Raw genomic sequence first — 26,774 nt, 5'->3', positions numbered from 1 at the left:
GAAGAAGTAGCAATTCCAAATGCCTGTGATGGGTAGCTAGTAGGTTTCTAGAAATCTATTTTAACCAAAGCTGATCTCACCCATGCTACCACGGAACTTTTCCTGTCATGTGTCCCTTATTCTAGCTTCTTCCAAACAGGTGCATAGAGGATGGTGATATCTGACAGTAGGAATTAAGAATACTGGACTTATTCAATATAACAACTAACTAAAGTCAAATTTAATATCATTAGAGTAAATTTAGCTTGTATTTGTGGCCAGTATACCCGTCATTAGTTTTATTTGAACAGTTTTTAGTGGGAAATATTTAAAAAACCATATAACTGAACTAAAACAATTTTGAAGGTCAATTTGGAATATCCACTGTTCATGGAAAGCTAACTATACGTGAATCTTCATGAAATTGAGACCTCAGTCTGAAATTACCAATTTAAAATTTTGATCTGTTCAACAGCAAAAAGGCTGAAATGGTTGCCCACATGTTTGGTAGCATACCAGTGAATTTTTATCCTAGGTACTGTGTTTAATGAAACTCAAGTTCTGTTGATGGTTTCTTGCCATAAGAGTCACTTTTATTCACAAAAACAGGGTGATAGCAGCCAACATCTACTGAGTAATCACACTGTGACTCAGTGTAATTATTATCCCCATTTACAGATGAAGAAACTGAGACTCAGAGGGGTTAAATGACTCTCTCAAGATCACACAGTGACTAACTTCCCAACCTGGGACTGAAATTCAGATCTGTCTAACTCCAGAGCTCAAGTCTCCCCCAATCCTCCTGAGCCTCTGCTTTCTTACTTAGAAAATGACATTAGATTGGACATCCTTTAAGGTTTTTCCTGGTTTTATAATTCTGGGAATCTTGTGTTCTAAGTATACACACATCTAACCAAAATTGTGTCACCACTGGACAATGAGAAAATGGGAGAAATTTTCAGTGATCAAACCTCATAATGATTTCTGAGATATTCATGAATATGTCTGGGAAATCAATTTGGCCTCTCTGATTTAGTACTATTAACCAAATTACCTGGGTCCAGATACTTCAGTGTTATAATCAGCATAATATTGCATTGTGCTTGTAGCATCATTTAAAATATGCCAGATCTGTGATTTGAGTTTCAATTTCTTGAAATTGAGTGGATTTGAAATTACATTCTGATAGCAATAGCAAAGCCATTTTAATAGTCTCAGTTGAGAATAATTTAGTTAAATACTTGTCTATTGCTTAAAATGAAATTCAGAAAAAGCTATTTATTTAGAAGCAATTCTTCTATTCTTTGGGGCATTTTTCTGGTTTGCTGCCCTTGGTGTTTATTTTAGATTGTTTACATGAAAATAGAAACTTTATTGCTTCCTGGAATATCATAAACCCTCTTTTTCCATTTTGATTAAATATATCAGTCCTTGATACAGCAGCTAACGTTGCATTCGCTGCATTCACTGGAGCCCTTCAAAACCAGACGCAGATTTGATCTGTTATCTGGGACTGTTGTGTTGTGACTTAGAACTTGGCCAACTACAAATGGTATGCACCTCAACTTGCAGCTAGTTTTCAGTGTGAACCCAATGTTGCTGTTTTCCCTGCTTCCAGCATGGTAGAATTTCAGCTTAAAATCCCAGTATAGTCAAGTCCTGCTGTGGGAAAGACATTAGGACAGTTGGTAGGCAGTAATACTAGTAGGCCAAAGTATTTTTGTATTTAAATTATCTGGCTTTTTTTTAATTTGAAAAAGTAATAAGTTTTCAGTTAAACAGTATACCATTTAGCTGAAATTATAATTCCCTTCCATTTAAAAAGTAAATCAGTGTGGTCCCTGAATTTTGAGAGATGTTTTCTTTTTTTAGTATTTATTTTTTAGTTGTAGGTGGACACAATATCTTTATTTTATTTTTATGTGGTGCTAAGGATTGAACCCAGGGTCTCACATGTGCTAGGCAAACACTCCACCACTGAGCTACAACCTCAGCCCGAGAGATGTTTTCTTAAATGTACTTTGTTAACAAAGATAACTAAGATTAGGCTTCTGTTTTCACTGAGTTGACAAACCCGTGGAAGAAAACAACATGTACACAGTTAGTTATCACAGAGTGGTAGAAGTACAACCAAGGAAGTGTCTTCATATTGCTATCAGCCTAAGGGACCGTCAGTGATGATCCTGAAAATGACATAGTCAAGATCTCCTATAATCAGTTTATTTGGGTTTTAAACCAGTTAACACTTGTGTGCCCAGCCCTGCACAAGATACTTATTATCTTATTATTTCATTATCTTATTATTTCACTTAATCCATGAAGTAGAAACTGTAACCCATATCCAAAATGCTTGGGACCAGGAGTGTTTCAGATTACAATTTTTCAGATTTTGGAATATTCACATATGTAATAAGATATGGCACCCAAGTTGAAACACAATTTGTTTGTGTTTCATATACACCTATACACATAACCTAAGGTAATTTTATGGACCATTTTAGCACACCTGCATTTTGATTGTGACCCATCACACGAAGTCAGGTGTGGAGTTCTCCACATATGGCATCATTTTGGCACTCAGAGAAGTTCAGATTTTGTAGCATTGCAGATTTCAGGTTCTCAGGGGTGCTCAATCTATATGGTCATTGTCCCCACTTTACATATGGGGAAACAAAGGCAAGTAAACCTCATCAGCCAGCAAGCAAGCATTAGGATTTGAACCCAGGTTAACTATCCCCACTGCCCACACTGTGACTCTCCAGGCCAGACCACTTCTCCGACATGCAATGGAGCTTACATTGTCCAGAGTTCTAAAGCAGCTGAAAAGATGGATCATTTATATTTCTTAAGAACTAGCTTCGGGAACTCTCAAATAGCCCATAAGATCAGGACTGGCTCAATTAGACCATATATGTATAGACATATCTAATAATCTGAGGTAAATTCCATTGTGTTAACATAAACAAAATTTCACAACAGTTCTTAACTGCATCCTTAATATCTATAGGATGTTTTTCCTTATAACACTCATTTTAACACATTCATTTTTGCTCCAGCAAAAACCAAACACAATTTTCCCTTCTTGGAAGCATTTGGAGTGTTTGATAGTCACAACTGGTTAATTTTTAAGCTTATCTAAACTCATTCATTCATCTCTAAGGACCCTTCAGTTCTGAAATAAAAATAATTTTCACTGACTTCCTGGTGTTTTATTATACATATTATTTTCTCTAAAAATACACCATAATCAACTGTGTTAGATGGAGTTTAATTCACACTATTCTACAATAAGAAACCATCTCTCTCGGTTTGCTCAGGTTAACCAGTCTTTTTTTCCCCCTTCAAACTGTCTTAAGATTTTTTAAATTGAAAGGTTATATTTTTAGAGCAGTTTTAGGTACACAGAAAACTTGAGAGGAAGGCACAGAGATTTCCTGCATCCCCTGCCTTTGCACATGCATAGCCTCCTCCAGTCACCATCCTACACCAGAGGTGCGCATTTTTTCCAGCTGCAGGACCTACAGCCACACATCTTAACCTCCCAAGTCCATAGCTGACATCACAGTTCACTAATTTAGTGTTGTGCATTCTGTGAGTTTGGACAGACTGATGGTGGCCGGTATCCACAATTATATTATTATACAGAATAGCTTACTCCCCTAAAAGTCCTCTACTTTTTAGAGCAGTTTGAGGCTTAAAGAAAAACTTAGCATAAATTAAAGGTACCCATACACTCCTTCTGTTGTTGACAACTTGCATTAGTGTGGTACATTTGTCTCAATTATGGACCAATATGGATACATGATTATTAACTAAAGTCCACAGTTTACATTGGAATTCATTCTTTGTTATATACTGTTTTGAGTTTTGACAAGTACGTAATATTATGTATCCACCATTACACCTTGGTTACTTCCAAGTGTGGGCAAGTACCATAGAGAAGCTGTAAATATAAGCATTTGTATGCAGGTGTTTATCTTAAGGTTTTCCCCACAACACTCGGATCCAAACTCTAAATAATAACATTTCTTCGAATTGTGTCTAGTGAAAAGAATCAATAGGAATTAACATTAAGCCCTGATAATTTTTTTATTAAGTAAATTGCAATTTCTGTTTTATCTTGGAGTTTTCAATAAAATCCTGGAATTAGGTATGCTTTGATTCTGAAGCATACTTTTAGATAGAGTGATTGTATGAATTATTTTGTTCCTTGGTATAGTGCAGTCTGGTTGCTTATTTCCTGTATCATGACAGCTTTAAAGACATTTCTATTTAAGATTAAAAATCTAAAAACGCATTTTAGGGATGTGTGAAGAATGGTAAAAGTTATCTGTTTAATCTGAACATATTCATTTAGCAATGCCTTTTATGTTACTGGTTGGGTTTTCCAGCTAAATCCATGCTCAGTGACATTCTTCATTTCTGAAGCAATTTCCAGGGAAACCTTCTTTCTGCCACTCCTCAGGTCACACTGCATAGATGCCTGGCTACTCATCCACTCCCATCCCTGCTTAAAAGCAGATACTGTGTGCATTATATCCTCATCACAGCTTTATGGTAGTCCGTCACAAGGTGGTTGTGACGTTGAGTAAAGTAATGTATGTAAAGTGCCTAGCTCAGTACCATCCCCTAACATACTGGCTTCCACCTCCAGAGGTTTTAAAAAGGAGTAAATTTATAGGTTTAGTTCCTTTGGATTATTTTATTTGTTCTTCCCCAACTCTGAAGCATGAGGGTACCATTCATTACCCTGTTTCACATAGGAGAGTATCCCAAGTCTTAGGAATACTATTCTTTTATTTCCATTTTTAAAGGGCCATTGCCAGAAGAGAGGAAAAAAATGAACAAGGGAACTATTCATAAGATGATATATGTGATTTTGAAATTTTATATTTTGGGGAGGTTATTTGTCCCAAAAATGATTGGGAGTTGCCTCTTTTTAATAATGTGACCGTTCACTGGACTGAATTTTACAAAGCATATTGGTTTGGATTTTCAGTGGTTTGGGGTTGTTGTTTTGTATGAATCACTGCCACTCTGAAGATTCCAAGACATACAGAGTTTGGTGAAATGAGGATTTGCTCTGGCCAGGCCGTCCCACTCAGCATTGCCCCCTGGGCTTACACGCACCCCACCTCAGCACTGAATTTTGCCCCAGGATTTAGTTATCACTAATATACAGGACTCCATCACTTCCCTAATTAAATTAAATATACCATTCGGAAACATCTGCTACTGTGAGAGGTGGGCCATTATATTCAATTTAACACTGCAGTCTTCTTTCTCTAATCCCATAGTTGACAGTTTATTATTCACAGGTGTTTGTAGTTACGGAAATTTCTCTTTAAAAAAAAAGAAAAAAGAAAAAGGGGGTTAGGGTTGTGGCCCAGTGGTAGAGCGCTTGCCTAGCATGTATGAGGCACTGGTTTTGATTCTTAGCACCACATATAAATAAGTAAAAGTCCATCAACAACTAAAAATATTAAAAAGAAAGAAAGAAATATCTGCTTTTAACCAAGATAAGGTGGGAACCTGCCTTCCTAGTGTGGGAGAGAATTTTTCAAGATTGTTTTTGAGTCGGGAATGAGCAGATCTTCTAGTGTGCTGAGGCCCTTCATTTCCCAGGGAAGTAGGCAGTTTCACCCCTCCTCCCACCGGGCCTCTTCCCCTGAACTTGTCTGGTTCTTTAAACTTTCAATCTGGAAGCACTTTTAAAGTATGAATTTTCAGATATATAGATTTCTGAATAGTAATCTGTCCCTCGGTTCAAGAAGGAAGAAGATCTTTTTTCTATCTTTCAAAAAAAACAATAGTGGAAATGAGATGAAAGCTTTTTTAAAAAGTTAGAACGTAGAATTTAAATGAGAATATTAATTTTAAAAGTCTCTTTTCTTAGAAGAGACTCAAACTAAAATCATGACCAGTTTTCCTGCCTTTACACAATTCCTTCTGTGAGTAATTGTTATTTTCAGAAATAACTTAAGGAATCACTTCTTAGGAACCAGGTTGGGAGAAAAAAAAAAAAAAACATGAATACAATTTTTTTTTAAAGTCTCTGTTGCTCAAGTTTCAAGGAAGAATCAAATATGTTTAATTTATCTTTCACTCTCTCCCAAATACTGCACAAGCCATTGAATACAGGTCTAAGCCCATAAATGTTGTGTGTGCATGTGTGTTACAGTAGTGATACCTGGGCTGTGGGTGTGGCTCAGTGGTTGAGCATTTGAGCACTGCCAAAGTGATACGGCAGCACACACAACCAGCCATACTTCTAACTCCCTATAGCTGATCTTTGCTTTCACAGACCTTTTCCTTGTGAGTATTTTCACAAGGAAAAGTAGAAGGCTAACCAGTGCCATCCATCTTATCCCACCCATATTGTTCTCACACTTGTTTCTCTTTTTATTTTTGCTTGTATTGTTCACATAACTTGATTTTTTCTCCCACGTGACGCTACCACTGCTCCTTACTGACAGATGATGCCCTCATGGGCATCTTGTGTCCTGAATCCCCACTTAAGTTCTTTCTAAATATGTTGATTCGGTCCATCATCATTGACCCAAGTATTTTGTTCTGATGAATTCTCATGGTTGCAGCCACCATCTCACAGCCATCTCATGGCCATCATAACATGAAGCAGGCAGTATTCAGTGTTGGTCACAGATTTTTTATTTTAAGTCCAAATATGGCATTTATTTATTTATTTATTTAAAATTTATTTATTTATTTTAATTAGGTATATATGACAGCAGAATGCATTTTGATTCATTGTACACAATTGCAGCACAACTGTACATTTTTATGGTTGTACACGATGTAGTACCACATCGTATGTGCAGTCATACATGTACCTAGGGTAATGATGTCCATCTCATTCCACCATATTTCCTGCCTCCTTGCACCCTGACTACCCCACCTCCCCTTTGCCCAATCAAAATTCCTCACTTTTTCCCATGCCTCCCCGCTCCCCATTATGGATCAGCATCTACTTATCAGAGAGAACATTTGGCCTTTGGTTTTTTGGGATTGTCTTATTTCTCTCAGCATGATATTCTCCAACTCCACCCATTTACCTGCAAATGCCATAATTTTATTCTCTTCTATTGCTGAGCAATATTTCATTATATATATATATAATGAAATATATATATCACACAAAGCTGAAAAGTCGTACTTACCAGTGATTAAAAAACTCAATGTGTTTTTCATACATTGACACTTTCTTTTAACTGAAATTATAAATTTTTTAAACTTTACTTCTTATTTCAAAAGGAGTGCATGTTCATTATTGTCCACTTCTAAAATAGAGACCAGAAGGGAAATAAGAGCAACCGTAACTTTACTGCCCAGGAGTGGTAAACACCTCCTTATAACACCTGCTTGAGTGTGATTCTTCAGATTGCTTTTTCACTAAGATTTGGAAATGGTCTGTACCTGCTATTTCATAATCTATTTTAAAACACAATATGTTTTGAAATATTTTTATTCCAGTAGTATTCATCCTCAATATTACTTGTGGTGGTTGATTCCCATAGGCCAACCCATCCTTGGACCATATATATTTAACAGTTTCCCTGGTTGGTCACTGAGTCATTACCCTTTTTCTCAAATGGTAGCCAACATTCTGGGTGCCATACCTTTTCCTGCTGGGTCAAAGGGTATATGCTTCTTGAAACTCTGGATAACTATTGCAAAATTGCCTCCTGAAACAATTGCTTGCTGTCTGTTCCTGTTACATGGACCTGTTACATACACTCCCAGAAGCAGTGCATGAACTCACGTTGGTGTTTGCAAGTCCTGTCTCTCAGCAACGTGTGCTTAATATCTTGGATATGCTCCTAGTCAAGGGAGAAGTGGGGAACTTTTATGAGAAACCATCCATCTTTGGCATGATGCCTGCTCTTATCAACATCTATTCTGGATATAACTCTACAATCTGTTTTTATGACTTCTACTCTTTATTTTATGTGAAGAATGTTTTCTGCTTTCACAGTCCCTAAGAAACTAGGAAAGGATTAAATAATTCTTGTTAATTGCTCTCAAGACCAAGAGCTGTAGCTAAATGCTAATGAAGGATTTTTGGAAATCACTTGTCAAGTGGAGAAAGCCTATTTGATAAACTGGCTTCTCTCTGGATTAATGTAGAACGTGGTACAACTGAGTTTACATGCATAGCAGCAGAGGACAGTTCCGACAGCAACTTTCAATCAAACTGATCAACTGCATTTTTAGAGCAGTAGTTCTTAAAGTGTGGGCCCCAGACATGCGGTGTCAGCAGCATCTGGAGACTTGTTAGAATTGCAGATTCTTAGGCCCCACCTGCAGATTCCTGAGGCTGAAACTGGGGGTGGGGCCCAACAATCTGTCATTCACCAAGTCCTCTTGGGTTGAAAGTTTGAGAGCTAAGGTGGGGTCTTCCACTGGGCACTCCGCTAAGTCTGCTCTGTGGGCATGCTGATCTGGGTGGACACATCCTGTTGTTCTGTCTGTAAACCAGCTAGGAGAAGAGGAACAGAGACAGAGGACACCACTTTGGGCTATGCCAAATTTCAGCCAGAATTTGTGAGTTACACAGACTGGAGATGCATTCTAAGTGGCCACTTGCCTGCTGTCTGCCCCTGTTACATGGACTTGGCTCTTGGCACCATAGTTCTTATGACCAGAAAAACCCTTGAGAAGTCATTCAGCCTCATTTCCCAAATGAAGCCCACCCCTTGATCTTTAGTGACAGAGGTGACCCCACACTATTTTTAAAGTCATCCCAAGGAGAAACGTCGCAGTGGCCTCTAATAATCATTCTGCCCTCCCAGGAAGCTCTCCCCTTCTCTCAAGGCCCGCAGTTGCTTTCTGGTTGCAGAAATGAAGACCTAACCCTCCTCTCCTCAAGGCTGAAAAATCCCAGGATCCTCACAGCTTTCTCCACGCCATAGGAGCCTCTTGCTAACCTTGCGCTCACACCTGAATGCTCCTCCACGCCCGCAAAGACCTCCTTTCTTGCTCTGGACACCAAGGCTCTCTGAAAAGTTTGTTGAGGCTCCAGGTATGCAGAGGTGGTTCTTCTTCATAGCACCAGCTACGTGCTCAACACTGAGATCAACTCCTTGGCTTGTTTCTTTAACAGGCATGGATTTCAACAGCCATGAGATTGAACCCTGTGAGCTGCTACATTCAGCCATTTTTTACTTGAAAATATGACTTCATAGGGTCCAACAGAAGATTGCCAGCTAGCGATTGTGGGGGAGACAGATCAAGAAAGGTGTGGGTGCTCCTCAAGGATCTCCCGGTGTCATGAGGGAAGCAGAGGCCCCAAGACCCAGGGAAGTGGACACAAGGAAGTGGCAAAGGTGGGGACACAAGAAGAAAGCCATCCTAGGATGCCCTTCCCCAGAAATTGAACCTCACACTGAGTTTCCAAGGGTAGGAGTTCATTTCAAATGGCTGCTTTGTGGTGGGCTCTTTATGCTTTATAACCCCACAACCTAGCTAGCTGCACACAAAATCCCTACAGTAGTGCTGGTTTTCTGTATTTTGTAAGCATTTTAAAGTCACTGAAGGCTACCGAACGTAATTGTTTGATCTTAATTTACTTGCTGAAGCTGAATGTGATAATTAAGGTTTGTAACTAACTAAGGAAAATATTATATGGCAAAATTAATAGTTATTACTCAGCACTGAATGAATATTCAACTAGAAAGCATTCTCAGGGTAGCCATGAAAAATCTCTTCCCCAGTCTGCTTCAGAAAACTGGTTGGGGGCTTCTGACCGGGGACTGCCTCACTCTTAGATTCCCCAACTCTGCTGCCGGCAGGGCACAAATGATTCTTACTGGGACCATGAGTACTGCAGACTCGCACCCAGCACAACAGCTCACAGTTGAAGTGCTCCCTGTTGTAAACCATTCTGCTCTCATTCATGTTCTAGAAAAGCTGTGCTCTGAAGTCAGAGCACATGCATTCGTAGAAGGATATTCCCATATTGTTGATTTTGCATTCAAAAATGAGAAAGCAGACTGGGTGCAGTGGTGCACACATAACCCCAGTAACTGAGGAGGCTGAGGCAGGAGAATTGCAAATTTGAGGCCAGCTTCAGCAACTTAAGAATGTTCTAAGCAACTTGGTGAGAGCCTTTCTTAAAATAAAAAAAGGGGGGTGGTACGGATGTAGCTCGGTGTTAAAGCACCCCTAGGTTCAATCTCCAGTACCAAAGAGAAGAAGAAGAAAAGAAATTGAGAAACCAGGGCTGGAGTGTAGATTTCCTGGCACGCAGGAGGCCTTGAGTCTGATCCCCATAGCAATAAAATAGAAATAATGTGAGAAACTACATTTGGCATTCCATATCATGGGCTCTGTATCCTTCAATGCAGCTAACCTTTCTTTCTTGTCATAACCCTCTAAAGAATACAGTAATATAGATTGTATTAGGTATTATATGTAATTCAGAGTTGATTTAAAATAACTGAGAACATGTGCTTAGATTCTATGCACACGTAGCCCATTTTAAATAATAGACTTGAGCACCCAGAGATTTTGGTATTGAGGGGTGTCCTATGATACTAAAGGACAACTGTCCTTATTTTCAGGACATGTTTTAAAGCTAAAATAAAAGCATCAAGGATGATTTCTGACCTGATACCAAACAACTCCTAATTTATAATTAAAAAGGAAAAGAAGAAAAATCATTACTTCTTTTTCTTGGTGAATCTAAAAATCCTACCTTTAAAAAAAAAAATGCTTGATTGTTCAATTACTTGTTAAGAATATTTCAGGTGGCCACCTCCAGTTATGAAATTATGATTCAGTTCTATTCAATGATAAAAACCCAAGTACTAAATATAAGGCTGCCCTTGAATTTTATTTTAGATTCCAGAGATGTAACATCTCTTCATAGCAAAATATTATTTCTTTTGGAACAATAAAAGGATATTAATCTTAACTTGGGAAATTATGAGCAAAACATAATAGATTGCCAGTATCACACTTTTTGCAGGAGAGTAAGAAAAGATGCACGGCGCGGCCTTACTCATGAGAATTCAGCTGCTACGGTCCTCAGAGCCCTTCATCACAGATTAGCCCTTTCCATACGGCTAGCATCAAACAGGAAGAAATTTGAAGACTGAGAAACCTCAGAAATTCCACAAAAAGCCTGGGGTAGGAAAAAAGCAACCAGAAACCAAAGCCAACCAGAAGATAAACCTTCCCCTGAGCATTTTACTGGGGAAATGAGCCTGCAGAAGAGAATTATGTTTACACGAATAAATAAGGCTTGAATTTTAAACATACACTAATGGGCGTGTGAATTGTACAGAGCATGCGGGTTGGTCCTCAAAGCCAGTGTTGCCGAAAGAGCAGGGACTTTGTCCAGTGAAGGAGGCACTTTCAATCTGGGAAAGGAGAAAATGGTGACAGCAACACTGGAGAGCAAACGGAGAAGGTGGAGCTTAGACACGTGATGGGACTGAAGCCCTGCGCTCTTTCCACGCCTGGGACGTCATCTTTAAGTGAAGTGGAGGCTTATTTGGATTTTTTTTTTTTTTTTTTTTTTTGCCTCCCTGAAGACTCAGTATACATTTTTTTCTTTTTACGAATATTCATCTTTCATTAAAATTAAGTACAAAAAGGCATCCGAAAGCTCCGTCAAGGTGCTCCATCAGAAAATCCCCTAAACAGAAGTTGGATCGTTATCTCTTGTAGAAGTATAATTGCCTTGCTGGGGGGCACTACCATGCTCTCCTTGAGCTCTGGGGCCCGAAAGCTCATCCCCTTGTCAAGGGGTGCAGTGGGGAGCGCAGTACAGTTTGGGCTCCAGATTGGAATGTGTAGCCATCCCCAGTGCTGTCATTCATAGAGGCCTGTGTACCGCCTTTGTCATTGACACCCCAGTTAAGAGAACAAGGATTCTTGGAACCCATAAAAGAAAAAGAAATGCCCTCCTTTATCTTCCCTTTGTTTTGTTCTCTGTTTGCCTCTGAAGCAGGAGTCTGAATCATGACAGATCACCACTGACGCACTCGGGTCAGCTGAAGGGCGTGGAGTTGTGACCCTCTGTTGTCTCATCTCTTGGCTCCCTTTCTGACAGTCACTGCACAGCCCGTGTTCTCTTCTCTATCTGCTGCCCTTGTTTTCCTGAAGCTACTTTTCCGGGTTGTTAAAGCCAAGGATTTAAACCCAAAACCCTCTAAACTCAAAAAAGTGTCGCAGCTCCTGTGTGTGCCAGCCTCTCACTAAGACCAGGTTTTGAGTCTCGTAAGTCCTCTGGGTACGGGGCATGGCACCTACCTCCTAACCATTCCCCTCCTTAGCTTCTCTGATATGTCTGTGGGCTTCTTCCAACCAACTCCCTTTTGGATTCCTTCCTTGGCTCTTATGAATCAATCTTCCCCAGAGGTGTGGTCCTTAGCCCTGTTCCTGTTCCCTCCTTGAGCCACCTTGCCTGCTCCCACCTCCTCAGCCACCCTCTCTGTGGATGGACTTCCAGATCTGATCCTTACCTCTAATTTCCTGTGTGACATCTGCACCCGAGATCACACAGAGCACATGCAGGAGCGTTTCCCCTTGTGTCTGTGCAAAAGCACGTCCCCCCCTCCACCCCAGTACCCCACCTCAGTCACCAATGACTTCTTCGCCTGTGACCCACTCCCACTCACTCACTGGGGCTCCTCCAGTTCTCCACTGCCTTCACTTCAGCCAGGCTTGGGCTCCTCTGGAGTTGCACAATAACATCTTGCCTGCCTGTGTCTAGGCTCCAGCTGTTTCAGCGCATCTTCCACACAACCACTACTTTTTCTGCAACACAAACTTGGTCGTGTCCCTCTCTGCTTAGGACTTCCAGTGGACTCTAAATTGACAGAGTAAATCACAACCTTCCAAACCTACTGCGTCCCTCTCATTTCCCATCAGTTACATAAACTCACAACATTATTTCTCACGTACGTGTGTGTGTGTGTGTGTTGTGTGTGTGTGTGTGTGTCTTGACTCTGCTGCTGTAACAGAGTCTGTCCTCTTGTCACTTGGGAAATTCCTATTCATCCTTTAAAAGTCAGCTTAATCACTCCTAGCAGGCATTCAGGGTTTGTTGAATGAATGAATGATTAAAGACTTGCTTCAGTCTCGCATGCAAAGTGAGATTCTCCCCATTCACTTCTCTGGAGGCGCTCTGTTCATATCCTTGTTGTTGCATTTATCATCATTTCATTGTAGCTGTTCTTCATATCTGACCAGAACAGAAATGACCTTGTGTGGCTCGTGCGTGTGCTGCCCCTTCCCACTCCTTCTCTCAAGGTGGATGTCAGCTATCTTTCCTACTGAGCCTAGTTGCAGCTCAGAATCCTTTCAACATAGCACTCAGGCAGCTTCTTTGAGCAGAGTAGGATTTGCACCCTCTGACAACCCCTGCAATAGATGGAGCTTTTCCAGTGAGGAACACAGTGGGCTGCCCCCAAATAATCAGTGAGTTGCTAAAAAAAATAACAAATGGGTTTTTCCTAATTCTAAATAATATATTGGTAATTTAATCTTAATGTTGGCTACATATTGTTTCATGCTACAGATAAATCTGTTCAGGAGAATGTATTCATGGCAAAAGATGAGTGAGGTGATTTTCTGGAATCCATTGTTCCACTTTGTAGAAAGTTCTTTACACACACATTCGATTAACCAAACTATGACCTGTGCAGCCCAGCCCTCTCTATCTACAGAATCTAGTCACTGATTAACCTTAAAACTAGCATACAGCATGTTATTTCTGCTAGCCTTGCCTTTGATTTGCCTTGCACATTTTTCAGAAGTGATTGGGAAAAGCATTAAAAAGATGAAAGTATGTAACCTTATATTCCATTTTCATAATATTTCTTTTTGGAAATTGCAAAAGAAGATTGGAAAGTCTAGGTAATTTGAAAACTAGTTAAAAACACTATAAAAGAGCTTCCTTTTTCCATACTGTATGAAACAGTAAATATCAAATAACAATACTCTTAATAAATTTTTGTCTTTGAAACAGGTTTGGTAACCCTCAGAAAGATATGTCAAAACAAACAGGACAATTTTGAAAGACAATATTGAAAGACCCTTTCCAAAGGTCAAGCAGAAGATACAATATAATTATCATTATCAAATTCAATGTGTTTCATTCACTGTTCAATTAAAAGCCTTCTTTAGATCCGGTTGCATTTGAGAAATTAAAAATGGAACATTGTTTAATATAAATGAAGAAATCAAGAAAGTTCATATTTTATCCCTGATTCCCTTAATATTTACGTACAACAGCTGTTGTCGAAAGCACAAAGCAGAAGATTTTTGCGTGTCAGTCCTAAGACTGTGCAATACAGTAAACAGATGAGAAAACAAGAAAGAAAAGAAGAGACAGGCCTGCAAAAGCCTGCAGCAATTTCTAAAATAACAGTTTAACCACATCTGCATATATCTTGAAGCCTGTTCTCCTTTTGTAGCATCCTTTAATTTTTAATGAGTTTATGCTGTTGGTGAATTGTTGAAATGATTTCCTCTCTCTCACCTTTTCATGTGTTTTCTCTCCTATTCTGTTCCCACCTGTCTTATCTGGAAACTTCATCAGGCTAACTGTCAGGTAGGTTTTTCTTGATGTTTAATGTGATTATTAAGAGTATCCATGGAGAAAAATCAAGTAAACAGTGTGTTGGTGACCAGTGATGGATGATGAAACTAATCAGAAAAGGCACATACTAAATTACAGAGAAACTTTTTGCAGATTCATAAAACTGAAGAGGCTGCAAACCCTAAGCACATTAAGCCAGTGTGAACATCTATCATGAGAACTTAGCCTAAGGGAATACAGCAGCTCTCCATGATTAAGTAGGTTACCTGGACTGTCCAGCATTTGGCTATGACTCAAAATACAGACTGCTCCTGGAGGATTTAGTTGTTACAGAGCAGTTTCATATCCTTCGTGGTCACACGTGATTCTACTATAAATATAACATCAGCTTCTATGGTTTGGGCCAGATTCAAGAAAAATTCACAGTGATATATTTTAAATTCCTGCTTTAAGTACATATCCAAACATCCCCTGTGACTTAAAGATTGTGACTAAGAAAAAGGTGGGCAGTGGTGACATATATTTTATGAATGTTAAATGCACCCTAGGAGTTAAATCTGATGTGGTTTAAGCCTTGTCAAAGGAATGGAGACAGAGCCCCTCATTTTCCCACTGGAGCCAGAGGAAAGGAATCCTCCTGCACCCACATGAAACACCGGGGCAAGCACTTTTTACATCCTCAAGTGCAAGACAGATATTTTATAAGCCCAAAGCACAGCTAAGCCCAAGAGAAGAGAGAGATAGACATTTAAATTAGAGTGTGTTTGGGGGTACACTTGATATGAGTGTGTGTGTGTGTGTGTGTGTGTGCATGTGTTGTTTTTAACTTGAGTTCATTTTTATCTTTCGAGAGGAAAAATTATGTGCTTCAGTTGCCATGCAACAACACAGCTCTAACAGCTTTCTAATTTTAATTTCAGAAGTCTACAGAGCAAATGAAGAAGGTCCCTACTATTATTCTTTCAGTCTCATATAAAGGAGTCAAATTTATTGATGCAACAAATAAGGTAGGCACCACACCTCTCTTGGATTTAAACACCAGGTATAGTCCTGAGGATGTGATCTAAAAATCCCATTTGAGTCACTCCTCATCCCCTACCTTCATGCTTCCTGCTCATACCTGGAAATTCTCATTCTCTCTCTCTCTCTCTCTCTCTCTCTCTCTCTCTCTCTCTCTCTCTCGTTCATATATATGAAATATGTATATATACACACATATCTCATCCATGAAGGAAAATCGAGTAAACAGTCCGTTGGTGGCCAGTGATGGATGATGAGACTAAACAGAATATAAATATTACAGAAAGGCTTGTTTTATTTCAGGGTCTTGATCTTGTACATATTTTGCTTTTATCTTTTTATGATGTCTTCTCTAACACCACCATGACCCCTTACCTGGCATGTTCCCTGGTAGCTAGAGAACATTAAAATGGGGGTGGGGATCACTTAAAAGAAACAATGTCATCTTTCCTCCATGAAAAGAAAGATTACTAATCGGAGGGCTGGTACATCTCTGTGGAGATATCTATGTCCTTTCCTTTGGTACACAGAATGAATACCTGACACAGGAACAAACGTTCTTCCACCTTTTGTATTCTGTAACTACTTTTAATTCCCACCTCCAGAGATGGAAGAGAGTTTCAATTGTTTTGTTTTCTCAAGAGACACTACCAGAAAAGCAACTCTGCTGTGGGAGTGGTCTGCAGTTCTGAGGTCAAGTGTGGGCAACTGAGTTTTGTTTCACTTGAAAAGGATTCTAGAGCTCCTTTGTGCACAAAGACCGCAGAATCCTGGAACTGAACTTGAAAGTTTATCCCCACCTGTCTTACCTCACTCTCCATAAATTCAAAGCTGACTGGCTCCTTTTCACAAAACCCTAAGTGTCCCTGGGTTTTATTTTCTCACCCTTTCTACTGAAAAAGTATAGGAAAAAAGAGATGAGGTGACCACTATTGGTGGACGGCAATTTCTCTTCTGCCCTGCACACCCAGACCCCCGCCTGGACCCTCGGAGTTTTGGAGAAAAGGAATGGGAAATCATGAAACAAACGTACTTAAACCTGGCGTTAGATACCAGGGGAAAGTTCCATGGGCAATGACCCTTTGGTGTCTATAATCCACCAATTAGAAGTTTTCCTGATTGGTTTTCTGTTCAGTTATTGCATTGGCAATCAGCTAAGCCAATTGAGCTAAGCTACTTGAGAAAGCAAGCTCAGTTTTAGAAAAATTCTGAAAGTCAGGCAGACAGCCTGTAACACAGCATTATCATGATGGCTAACAATAGCCAAAGCACTTTGAGAGCGAGCCGCCTGACGTGTGCAATGATGATGTCAGCCGTGGAGTGTGTTGTCAACCATTCCCATGTTGTCAGATTACAGTTTCGGAGACTCAAATCAGAATGATCCCAATTGATTTTTCTATTTTTCTCGGAAGCAATTTTAGTTCCCGGTACATAAAAGTATCTTATCCCTAAATTATATTCAGCTGTTTAAAAAGTTCTAAAATGTTATGAAATACTCATTGAGGTATCATTGCTATCTTTAAACAAAGATTTTGGTGCCTAGATTTTTCCTACTAACCTGGAGAAACTGTCCACTCCATCTGCATTTGAAAGACTTAAACAGCAGTATATTTTCAGTGAATAAGTTTGACACTCTCTTAGCTGACTTAGATTCTGATGATTTCTAAACAAGGGGCATTTGCCCTGTGAAGTTCCTACGGTCTTAAAACTGTCTTTCAGTGGTGGCAAAACTGGCTGCATCTGTCCTTTCTGACCCAGTCTCCACCATCACAGCACTGAGGGAGCACTCTGACTGACAGGTCTGTTGCTTTTTGCTCACCAACACATGGAGGTATGTGAAGCCAGTGCTCCTGTACCTCTAGGAGACATTTCTGACTCAGTCACCAATAATTAGATGAGTTACTCATACACAACTGCTTGCCAGTGACTCTGCTTTGGAAGCATCAGCAAAGAAAGATATGCAAAAGATAATTTTATATAAACGTAGATACAAACAAAGAAGGCCAGCATACCTTTCAAGTCCTTGCAATGTGGTCCTCGGAATATTTTTGGAATATTTTTGAAATCTGCAATGGTGAAGTGCAGGTGCCAGCAGCAAGTGGGGTCACCCTCTCTATGACTGTATAGCAAGCAATACATGCCTGGCTCTTTCTGGAGTTTGAGGACATTCACTTCAACCAGCTGGGCGGCTAATCTCCCTGCCATATGATAGTGGAAAGAGATTAGGGGACTCAGAGTGATAGACCAGTGGTGGCCATGTGCGAAGTCAAAGCAGAGAGATTGTTTTTAGAAGATAGAATAGTGCAAGGCTGCACTGGAGAAATTGGAATTAGAAGGCTAAAGCATGACCACCAGCCGGGGCTGAAGGACTGGCTTCAAAGGTGCAGAGCTCTGCAGGGAGGAAGTGGACTGATAAACTCCAAAGTCTTGCTCCCTGTTTTTACCTCAGATTCCCCCCACTGGGAAGTGTTGTCTAGGTGGGCTGCTTTGGTCTGAAGTGAAGACTTTGTGAAAGGCAACTATATTTGGAGATCTCATTATTATTTCAGGTGCTAGTGGCCACTAAGCCTATACAGAGGCACCCTACTATTAATAGTTGATGTGGTCCTGTTCTTCAGCAGCGCTCTCCTAACCATGCATCCTCTCCCCACTCCCCTGGTGAGACAGAGGGGTTGTCTGCCTGCACTGGCCAGCTGGAGGACCTGAAGGCTTCCGTCCCTTGGCTGCCCTGCCATCACGCAGCCTGTGGTCGTGGAAAAGGGTTAAAACTCCCTAAACTTGATGCTTCTGTTACTCCACAAGTGCCTTCCGCCAACTAGTTTGAAGTAGAATGGATAATTAATTATGTGTTAATTGCCCTTCCCTTCCTATTAGCCCCCATTAGACTGTGGTAAAAGACAAGTCTTCCATGGAAGTATTTCTTTCTTTTATTCTAATAAATAAATAGCTTTGGCTGAGTTTGTGGGGAAGGGTTAGGCACCTTAGTTATAAATGCATAAATGTATTGCCTAGCAACTTAGGAAACGAATCACTAATCCTGATTTAAGAAGGAAGAAGCAGAGAGTGATCTTGAAATGAAAATGGAACTTGGAATAGATTTAGTCCTAAAGCGTTTCAGAGGAATCACATCAGCTTGTGATCCACAGCCCAGAGGTAGCTCCGGCAAGGAATTGGCCTGGAGGCTGCGACTGTTTGGTTACAGACAAAACCTTTCCTCAGATCAGCGGGGTTTTCCAGGAGGTGACCCAGTTCCTGCATCCCGGGAGCGCTAAGGGTTCAGTGGCCATTTGCGTTCCTGTGCTGGCTCCCTGCTCAGTCTTCCATCGGCTGAATTAGGAACAATGCCAGGCCAGAGTTTGTTTTTTGCTTTAATTGTTAATTTTTTTTAAATACCAACTTCAAACGTGACCAATGGTATTTTATAGGCTCCAAATATTCGGAACATCTGCCTCAGCAGGTGCCCACTGTTTTCTGTAGCACATACTTCTCAGAAAATTGGAGTCAGCTGAGACCACAGTCCACGTGTGTGCTGCTGCCTTGACATCAAGTGCTCCAAGGGTGTCTTCAGTCAGCCCTCAGCCAGAGCTGTGCCTTCCTTCTGGAGCACTTTCTGAAGGAGACGCTGCTATCTCTCAGGAACAGTCTGGCCTTGGAAGAGACTCAGGTGGATCTCCCTCATGGCAGAGCTCAGATTGAGGGCTGAGGCCAGAGGCAGATTTCTAGGCTGCATCACTTCATTACCTCCTGTCCTTCCTAGAACCACCTTATTAATTGGCTGCACCAAATAATTCTGTTCTCCACTGGCCCAGCCATCCATCTCTTCAACTGTTTCTCCACATGAAGGAAAGCAAAAGTCAGGCAAAAAATCTCTCCCTGTTGAAAGTAAGCTGCCAAACTGTCTATCACAAAGAAGAGGCAGGGTGAGGCCTCCCCAGTCCTTCTCTTGAGCCTTTTAAAAGCTCTAGTCTCCTTAGAATATGCTTAGAAGGAGGGCTAATTCCATATGACGAGTCTGGTTCTAAGCTGAGGAACAATCTATACCTCATAGTGACCTCACCTTTTACCTTGAAGAGGACCCACTAATTGATGTGAGACTGGGAGGAAAGAATACTTTCCTACTTGACCTCTTCTCCAAGGAGGAAGCCAACATCCAGTCTCCATAGAGTCTATAGCTATGAATGTCCTTGGCCTTGGATCCCTCCTACATGTAGAGAATTGGCCTCACCATTCTGCGATGATGGCCAGTACAGGAAGTTCCATGGTGAGATCTCTATCCTCACCACATTCTAGCACTGGGGATGTGTCAAGATAATAAAATTATCTTGCTTTCCTCCTAGCTTAGGCTGTGGGAACAAGGGAAAAAAGTTTCCACAGAGAGGGAAGAGACTAGTTTGGAGTACAGATGTCAGGCCTCAATGGGCCATTTAAAAGGCTGCCCTGGGCTCCTGAGAATGGAGAGTAAGGGGCTCCAGAAACTTTGGAACTGAGGGTTCGAAAGACAGATGAAGGGCGAGCACCAAGAATCCACTCTACCTACCTTGGAGTTGTGCCCAGGGCCATGATGCTGCCACACACTATTGAAAATCCTCAATAGTAGCATCCTTTGAAATGGCCAAGAGCCAAGGAAATCCATGCAATAAAACTTCTGCAGAAAGTTGATCTGTCTTATGCTGGCAAAGGATCTCAGAACACAAAATGCCAATTTAGTTAAAAGTTGGAGCTAGTGCTCTTTTTCCTGTGATATAGATCCAGATAGGTGAGGCCAAATACACCCAGACTCCCCCAGGGCACCAGCAGCCCCCTGTCCGGTGACGGCAGACATTCCACACTTGCTGACATCACACCTTTAAAGACTACCTAAATTTTAACATTTCTTTTAAGATTCACTAGTTCCTGATGTCTTGTTCTACTTGGAGAAATGCTACCTGGATACAAGAGAATCATGACCTTTACTTTGAAACTGTATCTTACAGTAGAATGTTTCTTGTTTATGGGATTACAGTTTCAATTTGAATTATTTTTGATAGAGCCATTGCATGTAGTGACAGCATACAAGGCCACAGTGAAGAATGTATTAATTTAATTTTCTTTTTTGTGTCAATTCTGTAATTGCTCCCCAACCACACCACTCTGTGGAGTGAGGGACATGAAGTGCTTGCTCGGGGTGCTGGCAGGGAAGGACATTTTGAAAGCATTTTTAGGCATTAATGGGTAGATGCAGAACACTGTATTGCCAACAGGTTCTTTAAGACTGTGCAATTAAAAAGTCATTAGGGTAACTAAAGCACTGAGGGCTTTAAATCTGTGTCAACTGCAAAAAAACATAAGTGGGATATTATAAGATGAAAAGCGATGGCACTATTATGGGATTCTCTTTGCTTTTTAAATGCATCTGTGTGTGTCAAAAGGAATTTCTACCAAGTTTTGTAGCCAGGATGATGCTCCATGGTTATTATGTTCTTTGGGACAATGGCACTAAACCTTTCCTCCCACCAGTTATTCTTGGAGACAGGCAGGGATGGGGCAGAGAGGAGAAGACACAAAGAAATTCTAGAGAAGGAAAAATGCAATTCTGTTAAACTGGGAAGAGAAAGTAGGGGATGACGAAAGGGCATCACAGGGTACTCGAAAGAGCCAGAGCTCGACCAGCAACCTCAAACTCCAGCCCCAGCTCCACACCTGCTCCATTTAAGGCACGGAAACCCTCTGAGGCCCAGTTTCCTCACCTGTTATATAATAATGGTAACAGTGGCACCCACCTTATAATTACACAGGTGGTTTTGAGAAGAAAGGATTGTCATATTCATAGGTCCCTGAATCCAGCAAGGCATCCAATGGCTGAATATGGCAGTGTGGCATTTCCCTTATCCTGCCCTAACACCACAGCCACCACACGATCTCAAGAGAGCACCCGAGGTTTCTTTCTGCCTGCCTGCCTTGTTCTGTACCTGCCAGCGTGCTCGAGGCCCTGGGTTTAATCCCCAGGACCACAAAAGAAAAAAAAAAAAAAAAACAGGACAAGCAAGCACAAGCCCAGTGGGGAGGGCTTTGGGCAGCTCCCTTGGGTCATAGTTCTTCTCACCCACAGAAAGTGGCAGATGACCCTTTCCAAACAGAATTAGCAGGAAGCAGGCTGCTTATCTTCAACTGGATGTGGAGAATGGAAACAGTAAAATGCTTAGTAATTACTGTTTTTCTAAAAAGTGTCTGCCACCCAGACTGCTTCCGCGCACAGCACCTGGTGAGAACCTGCTCCAGGATATGACTATTTTAGGTTGTTTTTCATTAAATGAAAACATTCCTTCCAGACCTGGCGTACATTTGCCCACGGGTAGCACTTTGGATCACTTTGAATGTTGCTGGTCTAGAACATTCTCGAAGAAGGAAAGCAGCTGCTTCCTAGGTTACTTGTCTTGGTTCTAAAATATGATGGTTTCAAAGGAAAACAATGGTCATTTGTGTCATTTCTTCCAGAACATAATTGCCGAGCATGAAATTCGTAATATCTCCTGTGCTGCCCAAGACCCAGAAGACCTCTCAACCTTTGCTTATATCACAAAAGATTTGAAGTCCAATCACCACTACTGTCACGTGTTTACGGCCTTCGATGTGGTGAGTCCTGCCCTCCTGGGACAGATCAAATATCTCCCAAAATGTTCCTGGATTTTGTTGAAGGCCCAGCTTGTGAGTAACACATTAGCTTGGCTTGTTTACCAGACTAAGATATACCAAGAGTGTTAGTTTTCTCAGGCGATCATAATAAAATACCACAGATTTGGGTGATTAAGCAACAGAGATTTTCACACATTTCTGGAGACTGGAAGTACAAGACCTACCTGTCAGCCAATTTGGTTCTGAGGCCTCTCTCTCCCGGCTTGCAGATGGCTGCCTTCTCACTGGGTCCTCACATGGTCTTTCCTTTGTCATAGCTGTCTGTATCCAGATTTCCTTCTCTTCTAAGGGTAGCAATCAAATTGGATTAGGGTCCATGGCAATGGCCTCATTTTAACTCAGTCAACTCTTTAAAGGCTCTGTCTTCAAATAGGATCACATTCAGAGGTACTAGGGGTCAGAGCTTCAAGGTACAAAATTTTGAGGTGCCACAGTTCAGCCCACAATAAGGGGTACAAAGAACTTTGGCAACTCAGCTTTTCTTGGGTATTTCTGTATTTTCACTCTTTCATTCAATTTAGAACTCTACTCCTGCCTGGATCTCAGTTGTCATTATTCAAATACCAACTTCACTTTTCACATTTCAGAAATTCTTTTTCTCCTCTGGTAAAAAAATAAAATAAAAAACACAGGAAAGTTCTTTCCATCTATTTGTTCCTTAACTACAGCCAACAGTTTCTCCAGTAACCATTCTGAGCACTAGGACATAATGGGTGTGTTTGTCTCCGCAGTATTTGCAATTTTCTGTATTGGATAGTGGTCAAATTAGATACCTACAAGTAATAATTGGGGACTCCAAGGTCTGGCCCATATGCTCATTCAGAAGTTAATCTTATAATGACTTCCTCATGCAGTCACACCACTTTTATTCATAACTTGTCAGTATGCCTAAAAATGAGTTCATATATTACAAACTTGGAAAATGAAAACAATTTAAGAAGACGATAAATACCCACAAGATGGTACAGATTGCTCGAGGCTGTCTCTAGTGCAGAACATTGGACGTTTGCAGTTGCAACAGACAAAACAGATACAACTGTGACCCTGGAGTAATTCATAATCAGAAGAATTTTAAAATGCCACTTCAGTTTGATTATTCGGCTCTGTTCACTGGATTTTAAAATGTAGAGATTTAGAGAAACAGACAGAAGTCACATGTATGTACTCTTGGGAGGCCAGCCTGTGGTTCAGCACCATGTGTAGAAGACCATTTGAAGCCATCTCTTCCATTTCTGACAAACACCATAAACCAAGGCCAGCTGTAATCAAAACTGACACCACCCTACAACCTGTCAGGTTTATGCTCGTAGCCTTTGTGTCCTGCTGCATTTGCTCATCCCTTTTAGATTTTTAAAGATTGAAAATGGGAAAGGATATTCATGGACCTTTAAAAACATTCCTTCTATTTTGGGAGGCATGAGGAGAATAATATAAAAACGGTATGTGGTAACAGTAAGGACTGCAAAGCAAAGCCCCCCCAAGGCTGCTCTAAAAATCTCTGGTTGTGTTTGTTTGTACAGGATTAAAGTGTTGATTAAAGTCATTTCATTCGGGGTTTACAAGGACATGCAGCATTAGATTTCTGACACCTTAAACGTAACCTGCCACTGTTGTGAAATGCAGTTGCTTCTTTGAACAGTCAAATTTCATTCCATCCACGTGTATTTTGGCTTGCTTGTAACACGTCTCTCCATGGGAGTTGGATTGCTGTTGTAGACAGAGCAGGCAGACCAAGTTCACATCCATGATCAGCTACCTCCTCATTCCCCAGTCTTTGACAAATTTTAAAACTTTTCAGAGTCCCAGTTTTCTTACCTACAAAACAGAGACAAGGATCTGTGTCCCACAGGTTTCACCAGACTGAAATAAAAGATCAGGTGAGAGGCCTACAGTGTTGGTTCCTTTGCCATCTCTTCCCTCTCCCTGCCTGTTGGCATCTGCTGACAGTCTGTCCCTTTTTCTGCTAAAAAACAGATAAGTTTTCCAGAAGCACATTATCAGGCAGTTTTCCTACTGCCATTCTAAAAGGACTTAAAACACAGAAATAAAAAATTAAAATAGAAGCAATGGAAAGAAAGCATTGAGTCCTCAGAACTTACTGCCTCTAAACAGTGTTTTTAATGAACATCATCAGAAATATTCTGATGCTTTTTCAGGATGATTTCAGCCTCTTCCTTGAATATTGCAGCATTTCTTTCAATAAAATTGATTTTTAGGGTAATATATAATTTGATTTCATGAGAGTATGAAAAGCATTGTTCTATATTCAGACTAAAAATGATACCTGTGGGCCATCTGCCTCCCGGGTTCTGTGACACCAGAATATGCAGCTGAAATTGCAGGGGGGATCATCAAACTAAAACTGTTTAGTTTTATGATCAACATAATGTCCCTGATTATATTTGGAAACTGTGTAGAGAATTGCTTCAACTTTTATTTTTTCATCCAGATGTTTGATTTAAGTAGACATTTACTAGCTTAGGATTCTCATATCTGCTCCAAAGGATTTTCATCTTACACAGATCTGCCATTTTAATCCTCTCTAGGTGGACACAGTTTGTCTAACTTCAAAAATAGTAACAAAGGCCAGCAGTCTTGACCTGGTCCTTTGAGCAATTCTGAGATGCAACAAGCTTTGCTTGTGCTAAAAAAAAAGCTTCTTTGAGAATGGATTTTATATCTTTATATGGGGCAGTTCAATATTTCAGTCCAGTCTTAAAGCCTTCAAATTCTTTTGATGTGAGTCAGTCTCCTGGGATGCCCCAAATGACAAAATTTTTTTACAAAGGAATTCCTTATAATACTTCAAGTACACATTTAACCTTTGAGCTGTTATGAATGAGTACACATACATTTTTATTTCAAGGTTGTTGTTTTTTTGACCTTGTAGACCTTTTATGGGCTCCATTTTTATTACTCTGATCACATTTCACGTGTTTTTATGTGCTATCCTCTAGAAAATTCAGTGACATCTAGGAAGTTTCCAGTTTATGGATTTAACATTTGAAATTCAGAGTATTTCCCCGTAGAAACTCCGTGGTCTAGGAAGGAACCACAAAGCCCCCTATAGAAGCTCCAAAGTGAGTTTAACCTGGTTTACATGCTACAGGACCCTGCAGAGCCCTGACATGCCCAGGAAGGAGGGAGTATGCTGAGCTATTTCTCAAGTTTACCTGGCCCTGGTAGCCTTTTTCAGAGAGCACTTCACAGGGCTGCATTCTGCAGAACACTTTTGGGAAATGTTACACTGGTTGAGTTCTGTTTCCTTGATTCAATTTGTAATATTTTCAGTTTTAGATGACAGATACATGAGCAAGATGAAATGAGGGTCAATGTGTACCTGCAGGTTGGCACCCTACTCTAGAACCTTACTATCATGGCAGCTGATTTCTGTTTGCATCACTGAATGACCAGGCCTGGAACACATCTCACCTCCATAAAAGGTTTTCCCACCCCATGATCTCTCACTATCACTGTTCTGGACAGTGATGTCTTAGGGAAAGAGGTAGCAGTAGGGATGGGTAGAAAAAAAGGACATCTTTTGTGACCAGGAGTTGTGAAGGTTAAAAATTGATTCATCTTATGCCTCCTCCACTCTTATCTCAAATGGGATTGCAAGAGTAGGGAATTGAGATGGGAGTAGAGGAGGTAAAAGCTCCACTCCCAATGACCACCAGATCCCAAGGCTATGGTCATCTTCCTGAGAAGGCCACTATGGGTAAGCTAATAGATACAACCAAGGTAATTCACTCAATCTAGAGTACTTAGTAGTAAAATTGGTATGGGTAGATCAAAAAGATTTTGATGCATTCTCTGTGAGAGTATCAGATGTGCTATAAAAATTTGGGAAGGGCCTCATTCAATAGTTTCAAATATTGAGAGATTTTCTTGTTCTTTTCTCCTTAATAGCATTAGAAGCCACACCTTTGCTGCTAAACCCTTGCTAATTCTCATTTCTCTATCAAGAACATGTTCGCAGTCTCTGGTATTTTTAACCATGCCCATTTTTCTCTTACTGGCAACTCCCAAATTCTGTCCTCTCTGTGTGCAGCTCAGGTGAGGCTGAGAGTGGCTCAGGAACGTTCAGGGAACATTGAAGTCATGGTGCTGGTAGGCGATGCAGGTGGGAGATGGAGCGCCCTCTTCCCTGTGCTTTCTTGGCTGAGGGTGGGCCACAAAAGGACCTAAACTGGAGAGACAGAAATGACATCATGCATGAGAACATGGCCAGCCTCCTGTGATGGCTTGCTGTGGTGCTCCACCACCAGCAGGTACCCAGCAAGCGAAAAATAGGGAGAAAAATGCTGGAGTCGACCACACTGCAATGTCTCAGGTGAAAAGGGAGCAGAATGGGTGGGTAGAAAAGAAGACTGTCTTGTGAGACAAGGAGTTGGAGGGTTTGCAATGGAGCCAGCTTTTACCTCCTCCACTCCCATCTCAAATGAGTGGGCCCTACATGGCACGTGGCTGTGGGTCTGCTATGAGGTTGTTTCTTGTTTTTTTTCATCAGCTTAATGATATCTAAATTCCTAAA

General features: G+C 40.8%; 1 protein-coding gene across 17 annotated transcripts in view; it reads left to right on the top strand.

Annotated features, from left to right (window-relative positions):
• Nucleotides 1-26,774, top strand: part of Anks1b (ankyrin repeat and sterile alpha motif domain containing 1B) — a 1,098,518-nt gene that overhangs the window by 1,056,649 nt on the left and 15,095 nt on the right. For all 17 annotated transcript variants that reach the window (XM_076854981.2, XM_076854978.2, XM_076854982.2 and 14 more), the window contains 3 exons: nt 14,549-14,560; nt 15,469-15,555; nt 22,043-22,180. In XM_076854981.2, the coding sequence (XP_076711096.2) occupies nt 14,549-14,560; nt 15,469-15,555; nt 22,043-22,180 (237 nt within the window). The remainder of the gene's footprint in view (nt 1-14,548; nt 14,561-15,468; nt 15,556-22,042; nt 22,181-26,774) is intronic.

The sequence above is a fragment of the Callospermophilus lateralis genome, chromosome 4, assembly GCF_048772815.1.
Source record: "Callospermophilus lateralis isolate mCalLat2 chromosome 4, mCalLat2.hap1, whole genome shotgun sequence".
Lineage (NCBI taxonomy): Eukaryota > Metazoa > Chordata > Mammalia > Rodentia > Sciuridae > Callospermophilus > Callospermophilus lateralis.
This window is presented reverse-complemented; position numbering and strand designations above follow the sequence as displayed.